Here is a 22,284-nt window from a genome sequence, read left to right on the forward strand (position 1 = left end):
CGAGAGAGCGGACATGTAGCTCAGCGCGGTGACACTTCATCGAAGTCGCGATCCTGTCGCGGGGATGCCGCTTGGCATCCAAAATAGCGCATTGACATATGCAAAAGAATCGACAAGCCTGAAGTATATGGTATCTTCAGGTAGTCCAGAATGTATATATGAAAAAAAGAAAGCCGCTAGAAAAACGGGGAGAAAGTAGCATATTCTGCAACACAGATTCAAATCATAGGGACAGTTGTAACCCTCTGACGCTCCCACTTCGGAGGACCGAACGGATCATCACGGGAATATATATCCGACCGATCCCAATCGGAGTCTGTTTCCTCAATACCAGTGGTCTTATCATCTGGTCTAAGCCCCGTGGAAGTATCGGAGTCATCTAGCGCGCGACGGAAGCGCAGGAATTGTCTCGACTCCGCGTGTGCGGGCTGTATGATTCCCATGTTTGACTGCATGGACTCGAGCGCTGCACGCTGCAGGTCGCGGATATCATCGCGCAGACTGCCGACTTGAGTCTCCAGGTTTCTGCGGGCTGTTTGTTCGCGGCGCAGAAGCGTCACTAGCGTGCTGTATTGCTCGATTGAAACGCCGTGGTAGTCTGAGAGAGATGAAGCTGATGGGGCGGGGCGGAGGGTGCGGGAGGTCAATGTGTCTTGGCGGATTGTGCTTGTGCTGGAGGGACGGGTGCATATTGTTGGGAGGGGGCTTGGGGAGTCGTCACGGTCACTTGTGGAGATCAATGCAGATTGTTTGTTACGCATGGTTGAAGGGAAGGATTCTGTTGAAGGGGGATGTCGCGGGCGGGATGGCTTTTCGGTGTGTTCGGTGTTGTTTGTTTGCATTCGGGCAATTGCGAATTCCAGGTCGATTAGTTTCACTTCTAGTGTGGTCAATCGCTGTTCTAGGGTGACGCTGTCATCCTGCTGCATTGTGTTGACTAGACTTGCGACGTTGGGCGCGAGGCTAGCTTGTTCTGCGTGCTGGTCGCTTTCCATCAAAGACGGCGCGGCAGAAATTCGCGTCACGCTAGTTACCGTGGTTCCTGACGAGGGTCTCCCCGACTGCCCGCTAATAGAGCTTTCGTCTAGTTGTGGGGAATGCGAGCCGAGAACCGGGGATGGCCCAGGGGCAGATGATGTGCGTTGTGGCCAAGAGACCAAGGTCTCTGGCAGGTTCTCTGTCATTTCGCGCAAAGCTTCTGTGCTCACCGATAGCCGGCGAGAGAGCATGCTATATCGTCGCTCTGGCATATAGCTTCTATTATCCTCTTGCGGATCTGATATTGCTATTGACGCGACGGCAAACCGAGATTCATCATCTGAGAAAACCACGCTCGGAAGAGTTGCACGTCTCCGGCGTGGCTGCATGCTACCCGGCATTGAATCCCGAAGGGTTGCTGAAGATAGCGGAGATAACGGAGACAGATGTGTTTCTGCGATCTGAAGGTTTTCCGCCGAGAGTGGACTATTCCGGTGTGAATTTAAATTCAGAGGAGGTGGAACAGCCAACAATGATTTCCCTCTCATTGGTCCTGCTTTCCGCATCGGTGGTATCGCAAAGCTAGATTCATATGGGTTCTCTTCCAATTCACCGGCCTGACTTTGTCTTTTGCGGTTGAAGATCTTGCGCATAACTGTTTTCAAGGTGCTCCCTGTTCGGCGATGCGCCATCGCCTGCGGGGAGGAGTGAAACTCCATGGACGGCAGCGCGGTGTCATCGTTGTCTCCCGTGTAAGATGTAGAGTTGGAGGCGGAGCGCTCTGCCTGGACAGGGGAGGATCGTTGTATACTCCGAACCGATTCGCTGCCGGCGCTCGTTATAGATCGTGGGGGGTGTTTCGGCATGGTGATCGGGTATGGGTCGCAATCAACAAATAGTGAGCGTGTAAAGTATAGGCAAGATATTGACTTTGATCATTACAATAAATATGGGTATATCGTCGCAAAGGAACAAAAAAAGATTTCAAGGGAATGTCGGGAAATAAATATCGAAGGGTATAAGGTACATTCGAATAAAGGCTGGATTTCAGTCGACTGAGACTATTGAAAGCTATCAAACGCATGTTAGCCGAAGAAACAATTTGTTACAAACGGAACGTACAATATAATCAGGAACATAATGGCTCCCGTTTGTCGGTCTCATAGGAAACAAGGGAAAAAAAGACAAAGGATTGAAAGATGAGAAGAAACAAAGGGGAAAAAGAAGTTGGAGATTAGGGAGATTAAAGAGATTGGAGAGAAGCTAAGGTCCTATTTTCCCCACAGCAGTTCTTCAAGCCACAACCGAATAGGTGAATGGAATCAGGGGGGTTTTATTGAGGATATTGAATGGTTAGAATACCAATTGTAGTTTTCTACTTGCCTTCTTAAATGTTGTTCAAGAGCAAAGAAAGGAGAGTGGTCTGAAACACATGGGGAGATGTTGATATCCGTATTTTCAGCCCAAAAGTGACACGACACAGTTTCAACTTCAACTTTTCAATTGATATCATTAGCCCACGTAGCTCATTTTCTTTTATTCCTCTTTTTTCAAAAAACCCATGTCAGAAGAACCCCCTCTCTCTCATCAGTATGGGGGAACAATGATCACCTGCTCTGTACTGTTTCGGGACATCCCCGACACCTTTTGCAGCAATGATCTTCCAACTAGACGTTTGGAAGTACCTTATCTTCATCCCTATCCCGTGTAAGGGTTTCGGGTTGAGACGGTGAAAGTATTTGAATTGGGAGTGTTTGAGCTGTTTTAGAGGTCTTACCCCTTGGTCATAGCCCGTGCGTCTCCCCAGGTCTAAATTTAATGCTACATTCCCAAGTGGGGATCAATATCGTTCTGGAACGCGGAAATGGGACTTCTGGATCGGCGTCTATAGAAGTCATATCTTTCTATAATAAATCTCCAGCATCGGGGTATCGTAGGTCGGCATTTTCTTCAAGGAATTCCATCCAGTGCTTAAGGAAGCTACTCCCACTGTAAAAAACCAATGCCGATCAGCATTAAACCTTCAAACCCAAAAAAATCTGAAATATCACTTACTGACTGATCGTCTCCGAGTCTCCGCATATACACAAATGGCGCTTCGGGCGTGTCATGGCGACTAGATGCATAGTTAGCGATCTATCGAATTCGCTGCAGGTACAACACCTGCCCAGGTCTGCCAAGAAAAAATGAAAAGGGGGAAAGCATATGTACCATTCAATCGTCGCTTTTCACCCAGGAAACCCACTTCGTGCTCCGCATTACTGCGCACCAGACTCACCACAACAGCTTCTTTCTCACGGCCCTGGAATCCGTCTACACTGCCAAGTTCAAGGCCGGGATATTTCTCCCGTAGCATCCGCGACAGTAGGGCCAGTTGCCCGTTGTATGGGGTGATCACAGCAATGCTCTCGGGCCGAACACCCGCATCGATCAGGTTATCCACGTGTCTGGCAACAACCATGGCTTCCATTTCGTTGCTTTTGCTGTCTCCGAGCAAGGCTCCCTTTTTGCTGATCTCATCCTCCGCCTTTTCGGGGAAATCGCCACCTTGCGTATCCCAGAATACCAGGGGTTCCTGCGTGTCATCCGTGCCCCCTACTTCGTATGGTAGGTCAACTAATAGACGGGCTTTGACTGCGTCGCTGGCTATCAACTTTCCCTCGTATAGTTCGCCAGACGGGAATCGCATGATCTTTTCGTGCATACGATATTGAGTGGTTAACATGCGCTTGATCCCTGCTCCATGCAGGGCTAATAAACGATCGAATAATGTGCGTTCAAGAGAGACACCATTCAATGTCTCGATGTCGGCGTTGGTGTCGGTCTTTTTCTCGCCCTTGGAAGTATTGTCCTTAGACTTCTGCCCAGTAGACTTGACGGTCGGGGGTAGTTGTAGATGGTCACCGGCAAGTACCACCTTCTCTGCACCTAGAAGAGAAATCCAACATTGTGCTTCGAGAGCTTGACTCGCCTCGTCAATAATCACAACATCAAACTTCTGGTTCTTGAGTTGGTGGCCTCCCGCCCCGTGAAGAGTAGCCAACACCACGCTACTTTCACGCACCAGATTATCCACACATTTAGACTCGCGCTGTCGGAATTCCTTCCGGAGCAGCTTCAAGTCATCGTAGATACCCCGTCGTTCACGCCCAGACCGAGTCTTCCGAATACTAGCCTGTTTTTCATCAATCTCCTTGCGGATATCCTTCACAATAGCCCCAGCATCGGAGGTCTGCGTAAGGACTTCAAGAGAATGTTCAAGGACAGAAGGAAGCAGACGAGCCGGATGTCCGATACGCACAACCGGAACCTTCTTCGGAGCCAGCCGTTCCACAATATTATCAACAGAGACGTTCGACGGTCCACAGACGAGAATGCGCTTTTTCCGCTGAACTAATTGCAAAATCAATTCAATGAGTGTATGTGTCTTTCCCGTGCCCGGCGGACCATGAATCAAAGCAATATCCCGCGAACCCAGCGCGAACCGAATTGCATCCTTTTGCGAATCATTGAGGGTGGGATCAATAAACTCCACGGGTCCACACGCCTCGGTATCCGGTTCTAACGGTGTCGTATGTCCAAATGCGACACGCATGAAGTGCGTGTAATCAGTCTCCGTCATCTTGTCCATTTTCTCCATAGTCTGCCTCATCCTAGCCCGAAGTCAGCAACCAATCCAGCAACACCATTCCAATAATCCTACGAACACACCTTCTGTACGTAACATCGTTAGCAAGCTTAATAGCCCACAATTTCTTCCCCCAAAGCTCCTCAACAGCCTCATCATCCTCCTTGGACATGCCCCCACCACCCGGTCGCCCAAAAGCAATCCACACAGCGCGATCACCAGTCCGCGTAACAACGCCCTCAGGACCGCCCTTCTCTGCATCTTTCTCTTTCTCCTTATCTTTCCCGCCAGCCTTCTTCCCCGTCCCTGCAACATCGCTGACCCTTACAACATCTCCGACGCGAATCCCATGAGCCCCGAGACGAGGCGTCCCATCGGCTGCCCGGTTCTCGTCTGATGCGACCGCCGGGTCGGGCGCGAACTCGCCGACGACGCGTCCACCGAGGCCAGTTCGACATTGTGAGAGGATGAGGCCTGTTAAGGCGTAGCCGGTTGCTTGGAGCGTCCGACGAGTTAAAGGTGAGACTGATGCGGCTGTGCTGGCGAGTTTTGAGGAGGAGACTTCGGCGGCGTGTTCTTCGGCGAGGAGGGTGAGTTGGGTTGATGCGAAGAGGGGGATTGGAATTTGGGTTGGAGGGGGCATTTTGGGCGTGAGTTTGGGGAGGCGTAGGTGGTGTGGAGGTTGGAGATAGGATGTTTGAGGAGAAAATGGGTAATCGCATGAACTGGTGTTGCTGTATTTGGTTGGTGACGATCGCCTTCCACGGTTTGAGCTTTCGGGGAGGGACCGGCGATAAAGAAGCTCTAGTTACTTATCTCCGAGCTCGGGTGGTTTAATTAGCTGCACATGTAGATTTCAAGCTGAATAGTGTACTTTGCGCGTCTAAAGAAGTTTATAGGAACTGGTGAGTTCTATCAGTTCAGCAAATCTATGCTATTGATTTAAAAGAAACAGACAAGCATGACTTCCTTACACTATCAGCCTCTTGGGATTCGAGGTTGAATGGCTTGACGGAGTTCACTCCCAAAAGTTGCACCAAAAAGCACTTCCCGAGGCATTCATACAGTTTTACGTCTCACAGATTATCAGCTAATATTTGGACTAGTGATACAGCCTTACAATCAAATGGCATGAACCCGGAATTATACATATCTACCCGATCGACCCCCGGGTCTCTTATGGTGATTAGACAAGCTTCGCTTCTAAAGACCTTGACAAACTCCTCGCCACCAGGAAAGCCATATCAGACTTTCTTCCGAGATATTGAAGCGCACGAATCAAGAACTCACAATTCTGCCGTAAGCACTCGGTGTACCCATTTTTATACGAAATATCCAAACTTTCTACCAAGATAGACCCCGCCTTGGCAAAAGAATGGATGAGCACGGCCGTCCACGGTTCAACCAAGAAGGCCACTTCACTGAGAGAATCGTGGAAATGAGGGGCCATGAACGAGTCCTGACCTTGTATCGAAGCCCGGGCAAGTCCGGCAACTGCCAACGCATTGTTCGTCCTAAGCGTGGCAACCAAGTGCGTAACCTGCCGAACCTCACGCGCAGTGTCGGATCCAAGCTGGGATTTGTCAATGCTCTCTAGCACATCTGCGAAAAGCATCGTAGCGAGGTGCCAGTGGCCGTCGAGGATGACGTACCATGACTGTATGCGAGAAGGAAGGAGCTCATGATTGGTGACGCAGTCAAGCATGAAATTTTGGTATGTAGAATCCCAGTGCTGGCAGACAAGGAGGGATTTTTGGATGACATTTTCAATCTGATCGGGACTTGCGCCTCGATAGACCAGGGTTTGCAGCTGTGTGATTCGACGATAGAGCAGCACTTTGACAGGAGTCGCCTCGGAAAGTACGGATGCAGCTTCTTCGTAAGAACATGGCCATCTCGGCTGGAGCTGGCCCGATCCCTGGCGTTGTATTGAAGAAGACAGAAAGAAATCACCCCACACATCTCGTTTCCCGCGTGTTTTGCTTCTAGGGATATCCCAGTGATCTAAACCAATCTGAGCTCGGGGCTCCGCTATTCGCGGCGAGACCGATGGAATCTGACTATCCTCATCCGAAACTACTAAAGGCCGCTGATACATAGCAGCGCTCAGGGTATCAAACATAACACCTAGCCAAAACATGAGATCTAGCGTAGTCCGGTGTTCTTGGCTAGTCAGAAGCGGATCGAGTCGCGGATGCTCCGACGACGGTGGCATTTCCAGAATGTTCCCCGTCGTCGGGTCTATCGACCCCCTCCCAAGTTCTCTCACTTTAGGGGCTGCCTCACGCTGCAGTCTTGCGAACTTGTGCCGGAAAGTGAAAAGTTGGCGATTGGCAGTTTCCAAAAATATTGGCGCACGATCGTTCTCCAAAAGCTCTCCCAAAGTCACTTCTTGACTTTTGTCTAGCGGACTTTGAGTCAACGAGAAAATAATATTGGCGAAGGCGATACGAAAAGAAGGAATGCTACCAGAATGTTCCAAAGCGTGGCGTGCTTCGTTCCAAACTTTCTCTCGGATTGATCTCTCATCATGATCAATTTCCGAGGGCACTGACGCGCCGGTTCCTCTTTGTGCATGTTGCGTCCACTGCGATGCAAACGACATAATGGCTAGATGAAGCGCTCGAGCCGCTTTTGTATCTTCATCTGCGCTTAACGCTCTGCCGCGTATTGAAGAGGATACACGATCCAACCGACAGACCTGAATACACATTCTGTTTGACCAACTCGGGCCCCATTCTTTCATTTTTCGATAAGGAAACACTTGACTAGGTGGGTCACTGTATGGACAGTTGTGCTCTGTCAACCAACATGACAAAGCATTCTCCATGCTGTCGTGATATATGCGGATCAGGTTACGTGACATCATCGCCCGAGCGTTTTGATTAGCTGTGTTTTCGGAAGCGAAGCAAATATTCCATTGTAGGTCCGGGGTTGGGGGCTGGTCTTGTGCAGATTCTGGTGGATGTTTGTGTAGACTCTGTTTCCACGCTGGAACTGTTGATATGAGATAGGGGGTGGATGAATATTCATATGGTAACAAGCCGTACGTGCTATCGATAGAACTTGGTGACAACCCAAAAGTTTCGGCATGGACATCGGATTCGATGGAGTAGTCTGGAGGTCCATGTGTGTTTGAGTTATTATATTGCAAATTATATGGAATTTTCGTTGTCCAAGGGATTGGTTGAGGCTGGCCAGTACTTGAATTGTGGACTTGGTATGACTCGAGAAAGTGAGTTTCTGGCTGCGGAGGGGACAAGGAGGAGGCGTAATCTGATGTTTCAGGGGAGGGAAGGAAGTCCCCGATATTGACAGGATGCGTTTTGGGATGTGTTTGGGAAGGGAGGAGTACATTGTCGAGAGGTTCGTTATTAGGAGTTATGATAGCTGCGCTTATAGTGTGTGACTTTATTCGTTTTCGATTGCCTCTCGAGTCGAGGTGTTTTGAGGAGACCCAATTGAATGTGCACTCTTTTTTCCATCGTGTGCAGTTCGAACAAGAACTGAATGCATTTTTCTGTCGGTCTTTCTAGGCATGCAAGTCAGCATCCACAGTTGATGACACAAGGAGACATAGTAACCAACAGGCGCATCACAGCCTCTTTTGCCCTTGCGACATTGATCACAGCTATGAAGCTGACGTCGGCGGGAGTCTTCCATACTTGACGTTATTGCTTATGGTCAATGGTACTGGAAAGGAGGCAGATGTGTCTCAGAAGTACGATAATGGTATCTCCGGACGTGCCCGGGCTAAAATATATTTCGTATAGATTATATTTCCTGGGGGAACACGTGAACATTTGCGGAGAGTGGGGTAAGCTAGCGCATCGAGTCGTTTTCGGCCCAGTGGAAACTATAATTATACTTGGATATTAGTTTGAGATGGCCTGATACATATCTTAGCCATATAGGTAAATGTCCTCAAAGTCATGCTCTGTTGGAAGAAAGAATCCAGGATAATGTGTACCATCAGCAAATCTGATACAGCCCAAGACATGGCGCATTTTTGGGATGATGCACCTCGAATCCTGCAGCAGTGGAAAATCCTCTCACCGAGACCTGAGCCAATCGTACTAAGTCACATATATTGCCAACGTACAATGTGGGGAAAAAGAAGCGAAAGGCCAGATTTTATCGGAGAACCCCCGCCCCCCAACCATTCAGAATGTTGGTTATGGCCTCGCCCGCACTTACCACGGATTGATCTTCAAGGAGATCGTCAATGTGATCGCCCAATTGAATATGGTAGAGCAAATCATTTTGATGCTAGATTAAGGGGTAGTATTGCCCCTCAGTTTTATCGATTCAATTTTTACTTATCTCGATCTAATGCACGCTCTCCAACTAGGCTGCTTGGCGGACTGGTCAAGTCCCCACTAGCTCCAGGGCGAGTCACTACGCAGACAAAATGGGAATTTCCTATTTTGTACAATAGGTAAAGTTCAATTCCAATGGTATTTAACAAATTTGAATGATAAAACAGTGGTAGAAATTCTGGCGATCTGAAGCCTAAGACGAAGAAAGGTGCACGCGGACTGTCTTGACCTCAGTGTAGTTCTCGAGGGCATATGAGCCAAGCTCTCGTCCGAGTCCTGATTCCTTGAAGCCACCGAACGGCATCTGGTAGTGGAGGGTATTGTAGTTGTTAACCCAGACGGTTCTGTTACAACATGTCAGCAATTTCGTCACAAACGGTATTTGTTGTACATTAACTCACCCGGCTTTAACGGCGTTGGACACTCGGATGGCAGTGTTAATGTTTGTGGTGTGGACAGCTGCGGCCAAGCCTGTTTTTGGTGATTTTCAAGTCAGAAACCATGGGAGGCAAATTGGATGTGAAGATCGTGTAGTACTAACCGTAGTTTGTGTCGTTGGCCACTTGGATAGCCTCCTCCTCGCTCTTGACCTTCTGCACTGTGCAGACAGGTCCGAAGATCTCTTCCCGCACAATCGTCATGTCGCCATGGACATCAGCGAAAATTGTGGGTTGAATGTAGTATCCCTCGCTGCCATGTCGGTCACCACCGGTGATAACCTTGGCGCCTGCACCCTTTCCAGCATTAATGTAATTCATAACCCGGTCATATTGAATTTGCGAAACCTGAGGTCCCTGGAAAGTCTCGTGGTTGAATGGATCTCCGACCTTATTCTTCTCCGCGCGCTGCTTGAAGAGCTCAAGGAACTTATCATAGACAGCTTCGTGAACAAGAATACGAGAGCCTGCACAGCAGCACTGTCCGTGATTAAAGAAAATGCCCATATTAACCCATTCAATTGCTTCCTCCAGGTTTGCATCTGGGAGAACAATGTTTGGTGACTTGCCACCCAATTCGAGGGTCACCTTCTTCAAGTTGGAATCGGCCGCTGCCTTCATGATTTGACGTCCGACCAGAGTCGATCCAGTGAACGCGATCTTATCAACATCCATATGAGAGGAGAGTGCCGCGCCGGCAGTTCTTCCGAATCCTGAAATAACATTAACCACTCCAGCGGGGAAGCCAGCCTCCTTAATAAGCTTGGCCACATAGAGCGCCGAAAGAGGAGTCTGTTCAGCGGTCTTCATAACAATTGTATTTCCAGTCGCCAGAGCAGGGCCGATCTTCCAAGCAAACATCAAGAGAGGGAAGTTCCATGGGATAATTTGGCCACAGACACCGACGGGCTCGTGGCGGGTATAAGTGAAACTATTGATATCAGTGTCGATGGTTTGGCCGTAAATCTTGTCGGCCCAGCCACCGTAGTATCGCAGGCAGCCTGCAGAGGCGTTAACGTCGCCCTTGGCCATAGTGACTCCCTTGCCATTATCAAGGGCTTCAATAGCGGCCAGAGTGTCGATATCACGTTCCAGGAAGTCGGCAAGACGAGTGAGGAGACGACCACGTTCGGATGGAGTGACTTGCTTCCACTCTCCGTTCAGTGCAGCGCGGGCAGCTTTGACGGCAATATCGATATCATCTGCTGTGCCTTCGTGCACGGATACAATAGGCTTCTCGTCGTGAGGGTTGATCGTCTCGAACGTTTTTCCGTCCACACCCTTGATGAATTCATTGTTGATGAATCTTAGGAGTTTTGTTAGATTGTTGGTGAGATATATCAGTGGTTGTCTTTGTTTGGCTTAACTTACAGTCCCAAAGGCTGCTCGTAGGTGACCACAGGGGTCTCGATAGTTTGGAAAAGCGCCATGATTGAAGAGGAGGAGTGAGTTGATGATAGAGGATGAAAAGGACATGGGATGTGAGAGGGGTTCTTATATATCCACGTGGAAGGACCTTGGGAGCGAGAGTCAGCGGGGTTACAGAGTGCGGGGGAAGCATGAAGATCGATAAAGGCCGGCCCGATGTTTTTCGCCGTCTGGGGTAAACCCATTTACCCGGATTTTTCCAATTGATTTACAGTTCCTTTCGTCCGGACCACTACCACTAGCCAGGAGCCGCATTGCGGATAATGGGCCAATCCCATCTTTTGGAAGTTAGCTGTGAAAAGTTGTGCGGAAGTACAACATATGTGGTTACACAGGAAAACTGGAAATGATTAGGTATATCCCACCTGACCACCTGTTTTTGTATCATACATGTATCCAGAAATTCAAATTCCGTCCAACTACTCCCACCTAGGCAGAGATACAGAAATTCAACATTTTATCTCAGTAGACGGTCTGTGTGCATTTTGTAGCAGTATCATGCTTCGATATTAACTACTATTCTCAATCTAGTGAGCTCGCAATTTCCTCCGTCTCTTACCAATATTCCGTGATTTAATGCATGGCAGGTGAACTATCGAGGTCCCCAATCGCTCGTTTCACGACTGAGGTGTCACAGCTCGACGGGTGACTCAACGCCAACCTTGGAAGCTCGCGCAGTCCCGAGATTGTGTGGAGGCTAGCTTATGTGGATAATAACTTTAAAACCCAAAATCAACATCAATCCTACATATACCTTGAATGGTAGGACAGTGAGACGCAATCTCAAATGTTTCATGTACATCAATCAATCGTTGAATTTCAGTTAAATTCAGTATCTCAATTCATAAATCACATAAGTTCGCACGCAAGGCTCGCCACCTATATACAACAAGGTCCTAATCCACAATCTGTGCCAATAGCACAATTTATAAATGGTCGACTACCATTTATTCGGGCAGCTCAAGGACGTAACGGCCGGCAATTTTGCCTTGTTCTATTTGAAGTTAGTTTTGGTTCTCGTATGTAAGGGGAATGTACGACGAACCCATAAGCTCGAAGATCTTGGGAAGATCTGCAAGAGGAGCCAGCTTGAATGGAGCCTTGATCAATCCGCGGGCGAAGAAGTCGAGAGCTTCAACACCATCCTGCTGGTTTCCAACGTAGCTTCCCTTAATAGTGATCATACGAACGACAGTGTTGATAACAGGGGCCTTAAGGTATGCATCAGGGGGCAATCCGATGGCAACAATTGTGCCGCGAGAGCGAACATATTCTGAGGCTTGCTGGAAAGGCTTCTCTGAGACAGCCAACAAGACAACAGCATGAGCACCGAGACCGCCGGGAGTTGCCGCCTTCACATCAGCGACAAGATCAGTGGACTTGGTGAAATCAACATAAGTCTAGTGAATTGATTTTTGTTAGCTTCGATATTCGATATAGAGCAATGCTCGGGATATAGAAAATTTGCGGTCATACCTCTGTGCCAAGAGCCTCGCACATCTCTCTCTTCTCATCGCCTCCATCAATAGCGACCACTCGAAGACCCATAGCCTTAGCATATTGCTGTGCAAGGGATCCAAGACCACCGCCAGCTCCAACAATAGCAACTGTCTGTCCAGGACGAACGCCGGACTCCTTCAATCCCTTATAAACAGTAATACCGGCGCAGAGAACCGGGGCTGCTGCATCAAGAGGGACATCCTTAGGGATCTTAGCAGCGTGTGTGGCCTTTCCAACGCAGTATTGCTGGAAAGTACCATCGACAGTATATCCGGAAAGCTGTGCATCAGCGCACAGAGGAGTATCAGATTGGCGGCAGAATTCACACTCAGTGCAAGAGCCATTGAGCCACTTAATTCCAGCGTGGTCACCGAGCTCGAAGGTGCTAACAAGATCGCCCTTAGCGACGACCACTCCAGCTCCCTCGTGGCCACCGACGAGGGGCATCTTAACGGGGATGGGCCAGTGACCCATCATAGCGTGGAAATCGGTGTGGCAAACGCCAGAGTAACGGATCTTAACCAGAATCTGGTCAGGGCCGGGCTTGGGAACGGGGATCTGCTTGAGGACAAGTGGCCCTCCGATCTTCTCGGCCACCTGGGCCCATTGGGTCTCTGGAATCTCGAAAGTGGACATATTGATGAGATAGGAATGAAGTTTGAGTTGAGTTGAAGATGCGTATGAAGTAAATAGGAATCCTCTGCTGGTTTCTAGATTCTATCTTGGGGAATGGATTGGAGCTTTATAGCTAAACACGTTGGAGGGGCATGTCCGGGGTAAAAAAAAAGGTGGGGGCTTAGTCAATTCCCCATATGGCCTGTCATCTAGGAACACCCGGGCTACCGGAATGCATCAAAATAGAATAATATAATATATTTGACACGGCAATATATCTGAAATTACCTAGCGCGTATATTCAATATGTGCCTAGAATTGGAAAGCGAAGTTAATGCGGGGGGTGTGGAGAACCTGGGGCCATGCGGAGCCGCACGGGTAACTGATACGATTGGATGTAAATGTTCTCAAATACTCTTTTAGCCGCTGTTGGGAAGATCCTGTGCGGGGCAAGATCCTGTAGGATATGTAGTTCTCAACAAATAATTAAAAGAGGTTATGGTCTGTGCGGACAGATCTATTCGACTGGGTTGAAAAGGGTAGAGCAGCTAGGTAGATAGGGGTTGGCGCGTAAGGCATCACGACAAACAAATCCAATATCTATTATCCAAGCTAAATGTCTTCCACCTTTAGCTACTATGGTCGTTTATACAATATAAACAACATTAGTATATTAATATTAGGAAGTTCAATTCGCTATTTGTACAAAAAGAAACAAAAATTGGAGGGTCAAAGAATTCCAACAAAAACATTCCCGAAAACCAAACACATGAAGCCCATATATATTATTCCATTCACAATCACAAGGTTATCAAAAGCTTGAGTTTTAATTTTTTTTTTGTCTGTCGTAAAGTCACCAGCCGTGGGGTTGTTCTTCTATCCCGTCAGGAAAGAATGTGCTTGACCAACCACTGCTGATAGCAAATCCGGCGTATGGTTCGTCTGTTGCATAATTATGCTGCTTCACCAAGCTGGCTTCGAAGTCGCTCTGTGGAACATTATATGATGTCCCTAATTCACTATCTTCAGATTCGCTGGAAGATGTCACTGATGAGGGCGAGCATCCTGCATGTGAGAAGAGGGGGATGAAATTCTCATTTCCTTTGTAGAAAAAATTTGGATCAATGAGTTCATCAAAGACTTCCTCGAGGGAGTCTCTTCTGTGGTCTCGCATTTGTCCCTCATAGAAGGGTTCTTGTTCAGTGACCTTGCTGCTGTACCAGATATCAATATAATGCTCCAATAGCCCTAATGAAGAACCAGACTTACTCATGACTTATGGTATTTGGAATATTCTCTTGTTGATCCTGTCTTTGCAAAGAAGTAACACCACGATAGGAATCAGTCGCGGCCTTTTTCTTCCTGCGCTCTTCCTCGAGATATTTAGGCGGTTTGCGATTTCCATCGACACATTGCCCTGGCCTTTTGCGCTTCGTGCATTGTCCACAAGGCCGCTCATTTCCTAGCGTGTTTTGTCAGTTTATCATCCCCCCGAATATGCTTGCTCGAGATAGGGAATTTGGAAGACTCTAAGCTTACCGCATGTTTTATGTGCCTTTTGACAATACAAGCAGGATCTCCTAGCCTTTTTGCGGGGGCGCGAGATCTCAAATTCAGTATAAGTTATCATGTTTAGGCCAGCCATCTTGGATTTGCGTGGTATGGGATTTTCAAGGAAGTAAAATTAGATACGTAGACAAAAGGCTCGTTATGAAGGCCCCTAACGCTAAAGATATGACCACTGAAGGAATTCCATCATAAAAAATGCCCCCCGATTGTGCAATTTTAGCAGTCGATCTGAGCGGCTCCGCATGTTGGTGGTATCCCTGGGGCTTTCGCTGTTTCTCTTCCCCAGATCAAAATTCCCCACTGAAATAGAATGCGGGGTTGATCACCTGGATTTATTTTCATCATCTTGAATTTCCACCATGCGGCTCCGCATGAGTTTCGGATCCGCATGGATACGTGTCGGCCCTTGGCGGGAATCTCTCTTAATCCAGACCCTATAACTTTCATCTCCACAAAATAATGCAAACCAAATGCAAACGACATGCCAAGTCTGTCTCCTTCCTGTGCATCTACAGCCCTGACAGAATTTCTGCGACAACTCTCAAGTTTAGAGACCCGGGGCGAGCCGAACGCAGCACATTAATATGCCCCATTGGTCAATCCCCTACCAGCCAACTAGTGGATCCACTCTCTAGTATTGTGTATTTCGTGTTCTGGACTCATCCAAGCTTACTTCGAATCAATTAATCCCAACGACTGCCTGATTGGACACGGTGGAAAGGAATATGAACACATTTTCACCTCCTTTAGTGGAGCCAGCACAGATCAATCACCCCATAGTGCATGGCAAGCCACAAAGTTGGGGGAAAGCTCAAAATCCCCACAATCCCCGGATATTGAAGAAATGTAAGGCTAGTTTCTAAGATCCTCCATTCTCTTTGCCTACTGTACTATATTCTTCTTCTCCTTGATACCAGAGAGAGGTATCTTAACCAAAACAAAATGGACAGTGATATCAGTCAGAATGGTGAGACAAAGCCTAGCTTTCAAACCAAGGAGCACATAGCAAATGGTCTCACTACAGTTCCAACATCAGTGACACTGTCGGCTGAACAGTTTGAGAGGCTTTATTTGACTCCTATGACCGTTCGCCAGTCACCACTATCCAAGAAGGTTGGCAATCCGACACCATTGTGAGTCTCCTGATACTATCTTCTGGGCATGACATTTTGATCTAACTTCGTGATTCAACATTCAGAGCACTTGGAGGTTTTGTTATCACCACAACCCCCCTTTCATGCTGCTTGATGGGATGGAGAGGAGCCAGCGGAAATGGAGTTGCTTTCATGTAAGAGATCCTACGACTCAACAAGGAGGCCTCATCTGATGAACGAAAAAGCGGACCTATCGTCTTCCTTGGTGGTCTCTTGTTGCTCCTCACCAGCATTCTTGAGTTCATTATTGGAAACACGTTCCCCTGTGTTGTGTTTGGCACTATTGGTAAGTCCCCCCTGACTCGGGAGAAGCGTCAACCTTTTGTTCATGTTGCTAATACTTTACCCAAGGCGGTTTCTGGTTTGCATTTGCAGCAACAATGATTCCCTCCTTCAATGCAGCCGGTCAGTTTATCCAAACGCCTCATCCCATTCAAAATATCAGTTCGCTCAAGTTCTATAGCTCCCTATTCCTCGTCAACCACCAGTACAACGGCCGGGCTAGCTAGCGAAGGTTTCCTGAATACATATGGTGAGTGAAACGTCGGTCACTTGGATTTGATGAACAGCTCTGATGAAACCAGCATTTTTATTTGTAACGATGGCTATTCTGATGTTAATCTTCTTCATTTGTTCGACACGCATTAATGTGGTTTACACATTGATTTTCCTCACCCTCTTCGTTGTCTTTCTCCTTCTCACTTCGGCCTACTGGGAACTAGGCCAAGGCAACCTAGCCAGTGGTGGTCGATGTGTAAAAGTGAGTATTATTCTGTGTTTTGGTGATCTCGACTTTGTCTATAATACTTGCTGACTTGATTTTTAGGGTGCCGGAGCTGCGCTATTTGTCGCGAGTTTACTCGGCTTCTACCTATTGATTGTTCAATTGTTTGAATCCGTAGGGATCCCACCCTTTTTGCCGATTGGAGACCTGTCAACATTTTGGGATCGCAATCAAAACAAGTAAGTCAGTCTCTTTCAAACGATTGAATGGTTCTAACAAAATACAAGAGTGCGAGGCAGTGATGCTGGACATTCATAATCTCGCCAATCAATATTCCCATGGCCACAGTCCGGCTAGTATTCAGATATATTACAACATCACAACAGTTGGGACAACTAAAATAACAAGATGTTATCTCATATGCAAGGAATATATATTTTAAAATCTTTTATTGTGGATAGATATAGGGAAACCTACTCTAATAGAATCCATAGAGCTATTCTTAGGTACATATATATGTAGGGTTTTTGATATCGGCGGCTACTCACGTTTGATATATTTCATGTTGATATACGGAGTAGAGGAAGAAAGTTCAGCTTGACATTCCTAATTTAGTTGAGCGCGTCTCCAGGCGCTAACAAGCCTACCGCCTTCCGTACCGTCTTTTTATCAAAGTTAATGCAACTGCTACTCCGTACTATTGGAGGGAAATGGGAATAATAAATCCTAGCAGACGTATGATAAAATTGCAAGTCGATACCAAGTCACAGTTATTTTTTACAGTGTAAACCAGAATCAAATGAAGTGAGCAGAAAATCTGGCAGAAAATCTAGTTATAAGGTGGCAAAATAACGATTGTTGTCAATATTACGAAGGCGGTACCATTCCAGGCATAAAGCGCTACACAACTACAATCGTATTAGAACCGAGATATTATAAGAAATTAAATGAAGTTTTATATTGCGTATATTGCGTTATTTCAATTTCTCCTAAATTAGTAATGTCCAAGTCGACTAGTTAGCCCATCCACTAGTTACTAGTCATGCGTTTCACATTGTTCCCGCAAAATTATATATAGATCAGCGCATCGATGCAGCGGCTATCCTATATCCTGTTCTACCAAATGAATGATTCGGAGAAATATGATGAGCCGCTCACCTAGTGTCCGACCATCGAGAAAATTCCACTTTTATTGGCTCAAACAGTAAGCGCCCATGCAGTTGCTAGCGGCTAAGTCTTTCTCGGCGAGTCCAATGGGATACATAAAGGGGCCCTGCCTGTACTACAATACCATTATTGTAACACAAACATTGCCCTACTGTAGTACCCCAGAAAGTCTGTTTTGGTTGAATAATGCAACTTTTGCGACGCCAGCGTGAGGCCGTTTTCCAGGTGAAAGAAACAGGCCATAACAACCCTAGAGCTTATAGTGCAACCGACCCCGCCTTGCCTGAATACCCTCCGATTTCCCATTTCATTGATGGTATCAAAGTTTTGAGTAACCCACCTAATGCGACGTGCGATATATGTTTCATTCACGGTCTGACGGGCGATCGAGAGAGGACATGGACCGCTAAGGGCCAATCTGCGCCTTGGCCGCAATCCCTACTTCCACAGAAGCTTCAACAAGCTCGCATTTTGACATACGGGTACGATGCGTATGTAATATCGAAATCGAAAGCCTCGAGGAATCGGTTGATTGACCATGCCACAAATCTCCTTGCCGACCTAACATCTGACCGAGAATCCTGCAATGCGTCTTCGCGCCCGCTTATCTTTGTCGTCCATAGCCTTGGGGGGTTGGTCTGCAAGAAGGCTATCCTACTATCGCGAAACAACCCCGAAAGACACTTCCAGGGTGTATTTGATGCTCTTAAGGGTGTGATATTCATGGGGACGCCCCACATGGGAGCCTGGATGGCGGACTGGGCCAAAATCCCTGCCACTGCGTTTGGTTTCGTGAAATCAATCAACATCTCGCTGCTTGATGTCCTACAGAGGAATAATCAGTTCCTTGAGTCAATACAGCGTGACTTTTTGGCTATGGTGCGCCAAGTACGGGAGAATGGTCGGCCCCTCGAGATCACCTGCTTCTTTGAAGAGCTTCCAACCCCAAAGATTGGAACGATCGTAACAAAAGATTCTGCTAGTTTTGATGGCTATGCACCCCGTGCCATTCGAGCTGATCATCAGCATATGGTAAAATTTGCGACAGTGGAAGATCCTGGTTTCAAGAGGGTGTTGGGGGAACTTGAGAGATGGACACTGGCAGTTGGTAAGAACGATTATCATACCATCCACACGCAATTTTGCATAACTAAGATCAATCCAAAGATAAACTTCTGCTTTTAAATCAGACAAAAGATCATTACGCACTAAGTGTCGAGGACGGAGCCTGTCTACGGGATCTATACACGACAGATCCTCGTGATGACAAGAAACGTATCGAAAAGGTCAAGGGCGGACTACTGAAAGATTCATATCGCTGGATTTTCGAAAACAACGACTTCAAAAAATGGCTTTATGATCAACAAGGGCAGCTGCTCTGGATTAAAGGGGACCCTGGGAAGGGTAAAACAATGCTTTTGTGTGGAATTATCAACGAGCTGAAGTCGACCCCTCAGGCATGTGTTGTTTTCTTTTTCTGCCAGGCTACAGATGCACGAATAAATCACGCGAGCGCAGTCCTTCGCGGCCTGATCTATATGCTGGTCGCCAAGCAGCCCAAACTCATGTCCCATATGCGACGACAACACGATAAGACTGGGAAAAAAGGGTTTGAGGATGCCAATGCATGGGAAACTTTGTCGAAAATCTTCATTGATATCCTTGAAGATCCGCTCTTACAGAGCACTTACGTGATCATTGATGCTCTCGACGAATGTACCGCGGATCGGAACCTGCTTCTTGAACTTATCGCACAGAAATCATCAGTGTGTACGCGTATCAAATGGGTTGTGTCAAGTCGTAACTGGCATGATATTGGAGAGGCCCTTGAACCTGCGACCAAAAAAGCAACGCTTTGGCTAGAATTGAACGAGAAATCCGTGGCTAAGGCCGTTACTATCTTCATTCAACACAAAGTTAGGGAATTGACGGAGCAAAAGAAGTATAAAGCTGAGGTACGGGATGCTATCTCCCAACATTTATTTTCGAATGCACGTGGTACCTTCCTCTGGGTGGCCTTGGTCTGCTTGGAACTTGCCAAGGGGGCACGATGGGATGCTCGTCTGCTGCTGACTGTATTCCCGCCGGGCCTCGAATCCCTCTATGCTCGGATGATTGATCAAATTCACAAGTCGCCAAGTGCAGAAATCTGCAAGCGACTTCTAGGTGTTGCCCTAGTTACATACCGACCTATCACGCTAGGCGAGTTACTAGCTTTAGTCGATATACCCAAAGATATCACTATTAATGAGCAATCTTTAAATGAAGTTGTGGAGGCGTGCGGCTCATTCCTTACAGTCCGAGAAGGCGTCGTCTTCTTTGTGCATCAGTCCGCAAAAGATTTCCTCCTCCAAACTGCATCAAAGAAGATATTTGCGCGAGGGATTGAGGCAGAACACTATACGATTCTTTTTCGCTCCTTGCAATCGTTCAGGACTCTCCGGCGTGATATCTATGGCCTCAAATCACCAGGATTTCCCATCACTCAAGTCAGACAACCTGATCCAGATCCATTGGCAGCCGTACGGTACTCATGTCTCTACTGGGTTGATCACCTCCTAGATGGCAATGCCATTGATGAACTGCGGGAGGGTGGGCTAGTTGAGGGCTTTCTGAAACAGAGATATCTTTTCTGGCTCGAAGCTATGAGTCTTATGGGGTATATTCCAGAAGCGATCGCTGCTATGCTCAAGCTCAACAGGTTTCTCCAGGTGATTACCCACTTCTGTGATTATAAATATGCATTGCTAACCTCGATTTACTATTGCAGAAATTAAATAAGGCACACAAGCTTGCAGAACGAATACGAGATGCTTCTCGATTCATCCAGTACCATGGGATAGCAATTGAGAACAGCCCCTTACAAGTCTACTTCTCATCGCTTATCTTTAGCCCAACCCGAAGTATGATCAAATCTAGTTATCAATCCGTGAAAACAAAGTGGCTTCTTAAGGATCCACTAATGGACGATGAATGGAGTCCATGCCTTCAGATCCTCGAAGGTCATAGGGCGGCAGTCACATCAATTGCATGGTCCAAAGATGGAAACTCTCTCGCATCAGGGTCTTCGGATACAACCATCAGAATATGGGATCCATCAACCGGGCGATGCACATCGACCCTCAGAGGACATAAACAGGTAGTGGTCTCGATTTCCTGGTCCCCCGATGGAGCCCGGCTCGCGTCAGGATCGTTGGGTAGGAATGTCAAAATCTGGGACCTACCAACCAGGCAGTGCATATCGACTCTCGAAGTCGACAGCTCAGTGACCTCTATTTCTTGGTCCCAAAATGGACGTCAGCTTGTAATAGGGTCAACTAGTCAACCAATCACGATCTGGGACCAAGTTACCGGGGAGTTCACATGGACCCTCGCAGGACCTACCAACCCAGTCTGCTCCATTATCTCATCTCTTGATAGAAGCTGGCTCGCATCAAAGTCAGATACTACGGCGATCAAGATCTGGGACATAGCAACTGGGCGTTGCACATCAACACTTACAGGACACAGCAGTGATGTTTTAGACATTGCTTGGTCCCACAATGGAAGCCGACTCGCATCAGCATCAGTTGATATGACAATTAAGATCTGGGACCCGGCCATTAGGCGGTGTATATTAACTCTAGAAGGACATAGCAGCGAAGTCTCGTGCATTGCTTGGTCCCGGGATGCAAAATGGATCGCATCAGGGTCATTTGATGGGAGAGTCATGATCTGGAACGCAGACACTGGACAGTGCATATCGGAATTAGAGGGACATCGAGACACAGTATCGTCGGTTTCCTGGTCGAGAGATGGAAGCCAGGTCGCATCAGCGTCAACCGATGGAACGCTGAAGATCTGGGATCCAGCTCTTAAGCAGGGTAGATCGAACCTTGAGGGACATAATGAGTTAGTCTACTCGATGGAGTGGTCTCGGGATGGAAGTCAGCTCGCATCAGGATCACATAATGGAAAGGTCATGATCTGGAACCCAGCCACTGACCAGTGTATGACTCTACGGGGTTATAACGATGCGGTCTTTTGCATTGCGTGGTCACGGGACGGAAGACAACTCGCGATAGGGTCAGATGTTGAGATGGTCAAGATCTGGGATGTGGCCACCTCAAAGTGTGTGAAAACTCTTGCTGTCCGCTCTGGTCTTAGCCTGCAATATGATGAGGTTAATGTGCATTATCTGCACACCGATCGAGGCATATTTGATTTGAGGTCATCTGCCCTTATCCCGACCTCATTTGGAAGTCTAGCTCCCCAGCCAGAGCAAGGGGTCTATGCCTTCAATAAGGACCACACGTGGATAACTATGAGAGGGGAAAATTTTTTGTGGATTCCTTCGGAGTATCGGACATGCTGCATGGCTTTATTCGCCGCACGTGCGACAACAACAGTGGCAATTGGCTGTTTGACGGGTCGTGTGTTATTCTTGACCCTCCCAAACAACAACCCGATTTTATAAGTGATATAGAGCGTCACAACCGCTACTGAAGAGCTGTTTGACATGGGATCAATGCAAAGGTCAGCTCCAGACGGTGATGGGCTGTAAAATGGCGATATACGTACCTTCAATGATCGAAGTGTTTAAATAGAGGGCGCACTCACTGGTGAATACTGTATAGTTTTTAAGAGCAAGAAGAGGAGGGAATGGCATGATTAATATAGATGACATTTTATATGTGGCTTCCGCTAAAGATAACCAGTGTTTTCTTCTGTATAAACCCTGTACAGACAGACCTTGTAGCTCTTCGAGTCAGGGAACCCTGGTAAG

The 22,284-nt window shown here is 47.4% G+C and overlaps 8 protein-coding genes across 8 annotated transcripts; 2 read left to right on the forward strand and 6 right to left on the reverse strand.

Annotated features, from left to right (window-relative positions):
* Window positions 1-218: 218 nt before the first annotated feature.
* N7479_000423 (uncharacterized protein) lies at window positions 219-1,844 on the reverse strand (the record flags this gene model as incomplete). The annotated part of the gene is made up of 1 exon (XM_057248121.1): window positions 219-1,844. One exon carries the CDS (start codon window positions 1,842-1,844, stop codon window positions 219-221), a length of 1,626 nt encoding a protein of 541 aa, XP_057112553.1.
* A 1,038-nt stretch (window positions 1,845-2,882) lies between these two features.
* Window positions 2,883-5,249, reverse strand: N7479_000424 (putative DNA helicase; the record flags this gene model as incomplete). The annotated part of the gene is made up of 4 exons (XM_057248122.1): window positions 2,883-2,967; window positions 3,034-3,094; window positions 3,190-4,631; window positions 4,690-5,249. 4 exons carry the CDS (start codon window positions 5,247-5,249, stop codon window positions 2,883-2,885), a joined length of 2,148 nt encoding a protein of 715 aa, XP_057112554.1.
* Window positions 5,250-5,792: 543 nt separating this feature from the next.
* On the reverse strand, window positions 5,793-8,269 carry N7479_000425 (Zn(II)2Cys6 transcription factor domain-containing protein; the record flags this gene model as incomplete). The annotated part of the gene is made up of 2 exons (XM_057248123.1): window positions 5,793-8,138; window positions 8,195-8,269. 2 exons carry the CDS (start codon window positions 8,267-8,269, stop codon window positions 5,793-5,795), a joined length of 2,421 nt encoding a protein of 806 aa, XP_057112555.1.
* Window positions 8,270-9,118: 849 nt separating this feature from the next.
* Window positions 9,119-10,792, reverse strand: N7479_000426 (aldehyde dehydrogenase family protein; the record flags this gene model as incomplete). Its single annotated transcript, XM_057248124.1, has 4 exons — window positions 9,119-9,269; window positions 9,327-9,396; window positions 9,467-10,668; window positions 10,734-10,792. 4 exons carry the CDS (start codon window positions 10,790-10,792, stop codon window positions 9,119-9,121), a joined length of 1,482 nt encoding a protein of 493 aa, XP_057112556.1.
* A 945-nt stretch (window positions 10,793-11,737) lies between these two features.
* N7479_000427 (zinc-dependent alcohol dehydrogenase) lies at window positions 11,738-12,926 on the reverse strand (the record flags this gene model as incomplete). Its single annotated transcript, XM_057248125.1, has 3 exons — window positions 11,738-11,784; window positions 11,836-12,190; window positions 12,267-12,926. 3 exons carry the CDS (start codon window positions 12,924-12,926, stop codon window positions 11,738-11,740), a joined length of 1,062 nt encoding a protein of 353 aa, XP_057112557.1.
* Window positions 12,927-13,758: 832 nt separating this feature from the next.
* N7479_000428 (Zn(II)2Cys6 transcription factor domain-containing protein) lies at window positions 13,759-14,550 on the reverse strand (the record flags this gene model as incomplete). The annotated part of the gene is made up of 3 exons (XM_057248126.1): window positions 13,759-14,119; window positions 14,175-14,367; window positions 14,445-14,550. 3 exons carry the CDS (start codon window positions 14,548-14,550, stop codon window positions 13,759-13,761), a joined length of 660 nt encoding a protein of 219 aa, XP_057112558.1.
* An 866-nt stretch (window positions 14,551-15,416) lies between these two features.
* On the forward strand, window positions 15,417-16,670 carry N7479_000429 (uncharacterized protein; the record flags this gene model as incomplete). The annotated part of the gene is made up of 8 exons (XM_057248127.1): window positions 15,417-15,607; window positions 15,673-15,762; window positions 15,814-15,914; window positions 15,980-16,033; window positions 16,092-16,160; window positions 16,213-16,388; window positions 16,455-16,591; window positions 16,640-16,670. 8 exons carry the CDS (start codon window positions 15,417-15,419, stop codon window positions 16,668-16,670), a joined length of 849 nt encoding a protein of 282 aa, XP_057112559.1.
* A 1,035-nt stretch (window positions 16,671-17,705) lies between these two features.
* N7479_000430 (WD40 repeat-like protein) lies at window positions 17,706-21,975 on the forward strand (the record flags this gene model as incomplete). The annotated part of the gene is made up of 3 exons (XM_057248128.1): window positions 17,706-18,627; window positions 18,717-20,230; window positions 20,290-21,975. The coding sequence occupies 3 exons, from the start codon at window positions 17,706-17,708 to the stop codon at window positions 21,973-21,975; spliced, it is 4,122 nt and encodes a 1,373-aa protein (XP_057112560.1).
* Between the last annotated feature and the right edge of the window lie 309 nt (window positions 21,976-22,284).

Source organism: Penicillium vulpinum (genome assembly GCF_028829585.1).
Source record: "Penicillium vulpinum strain IBT 29486 chromosome Unknown utg000001l_segment0_segment0, whole genome shotgun sequence".
Lineage (NCBI taxonomy): Eukaryota > Fungi > Ascomycota > Eurotiomycetes > Eurotiales > Aspergillaceae > Penicillium > Penicillium vulpinum.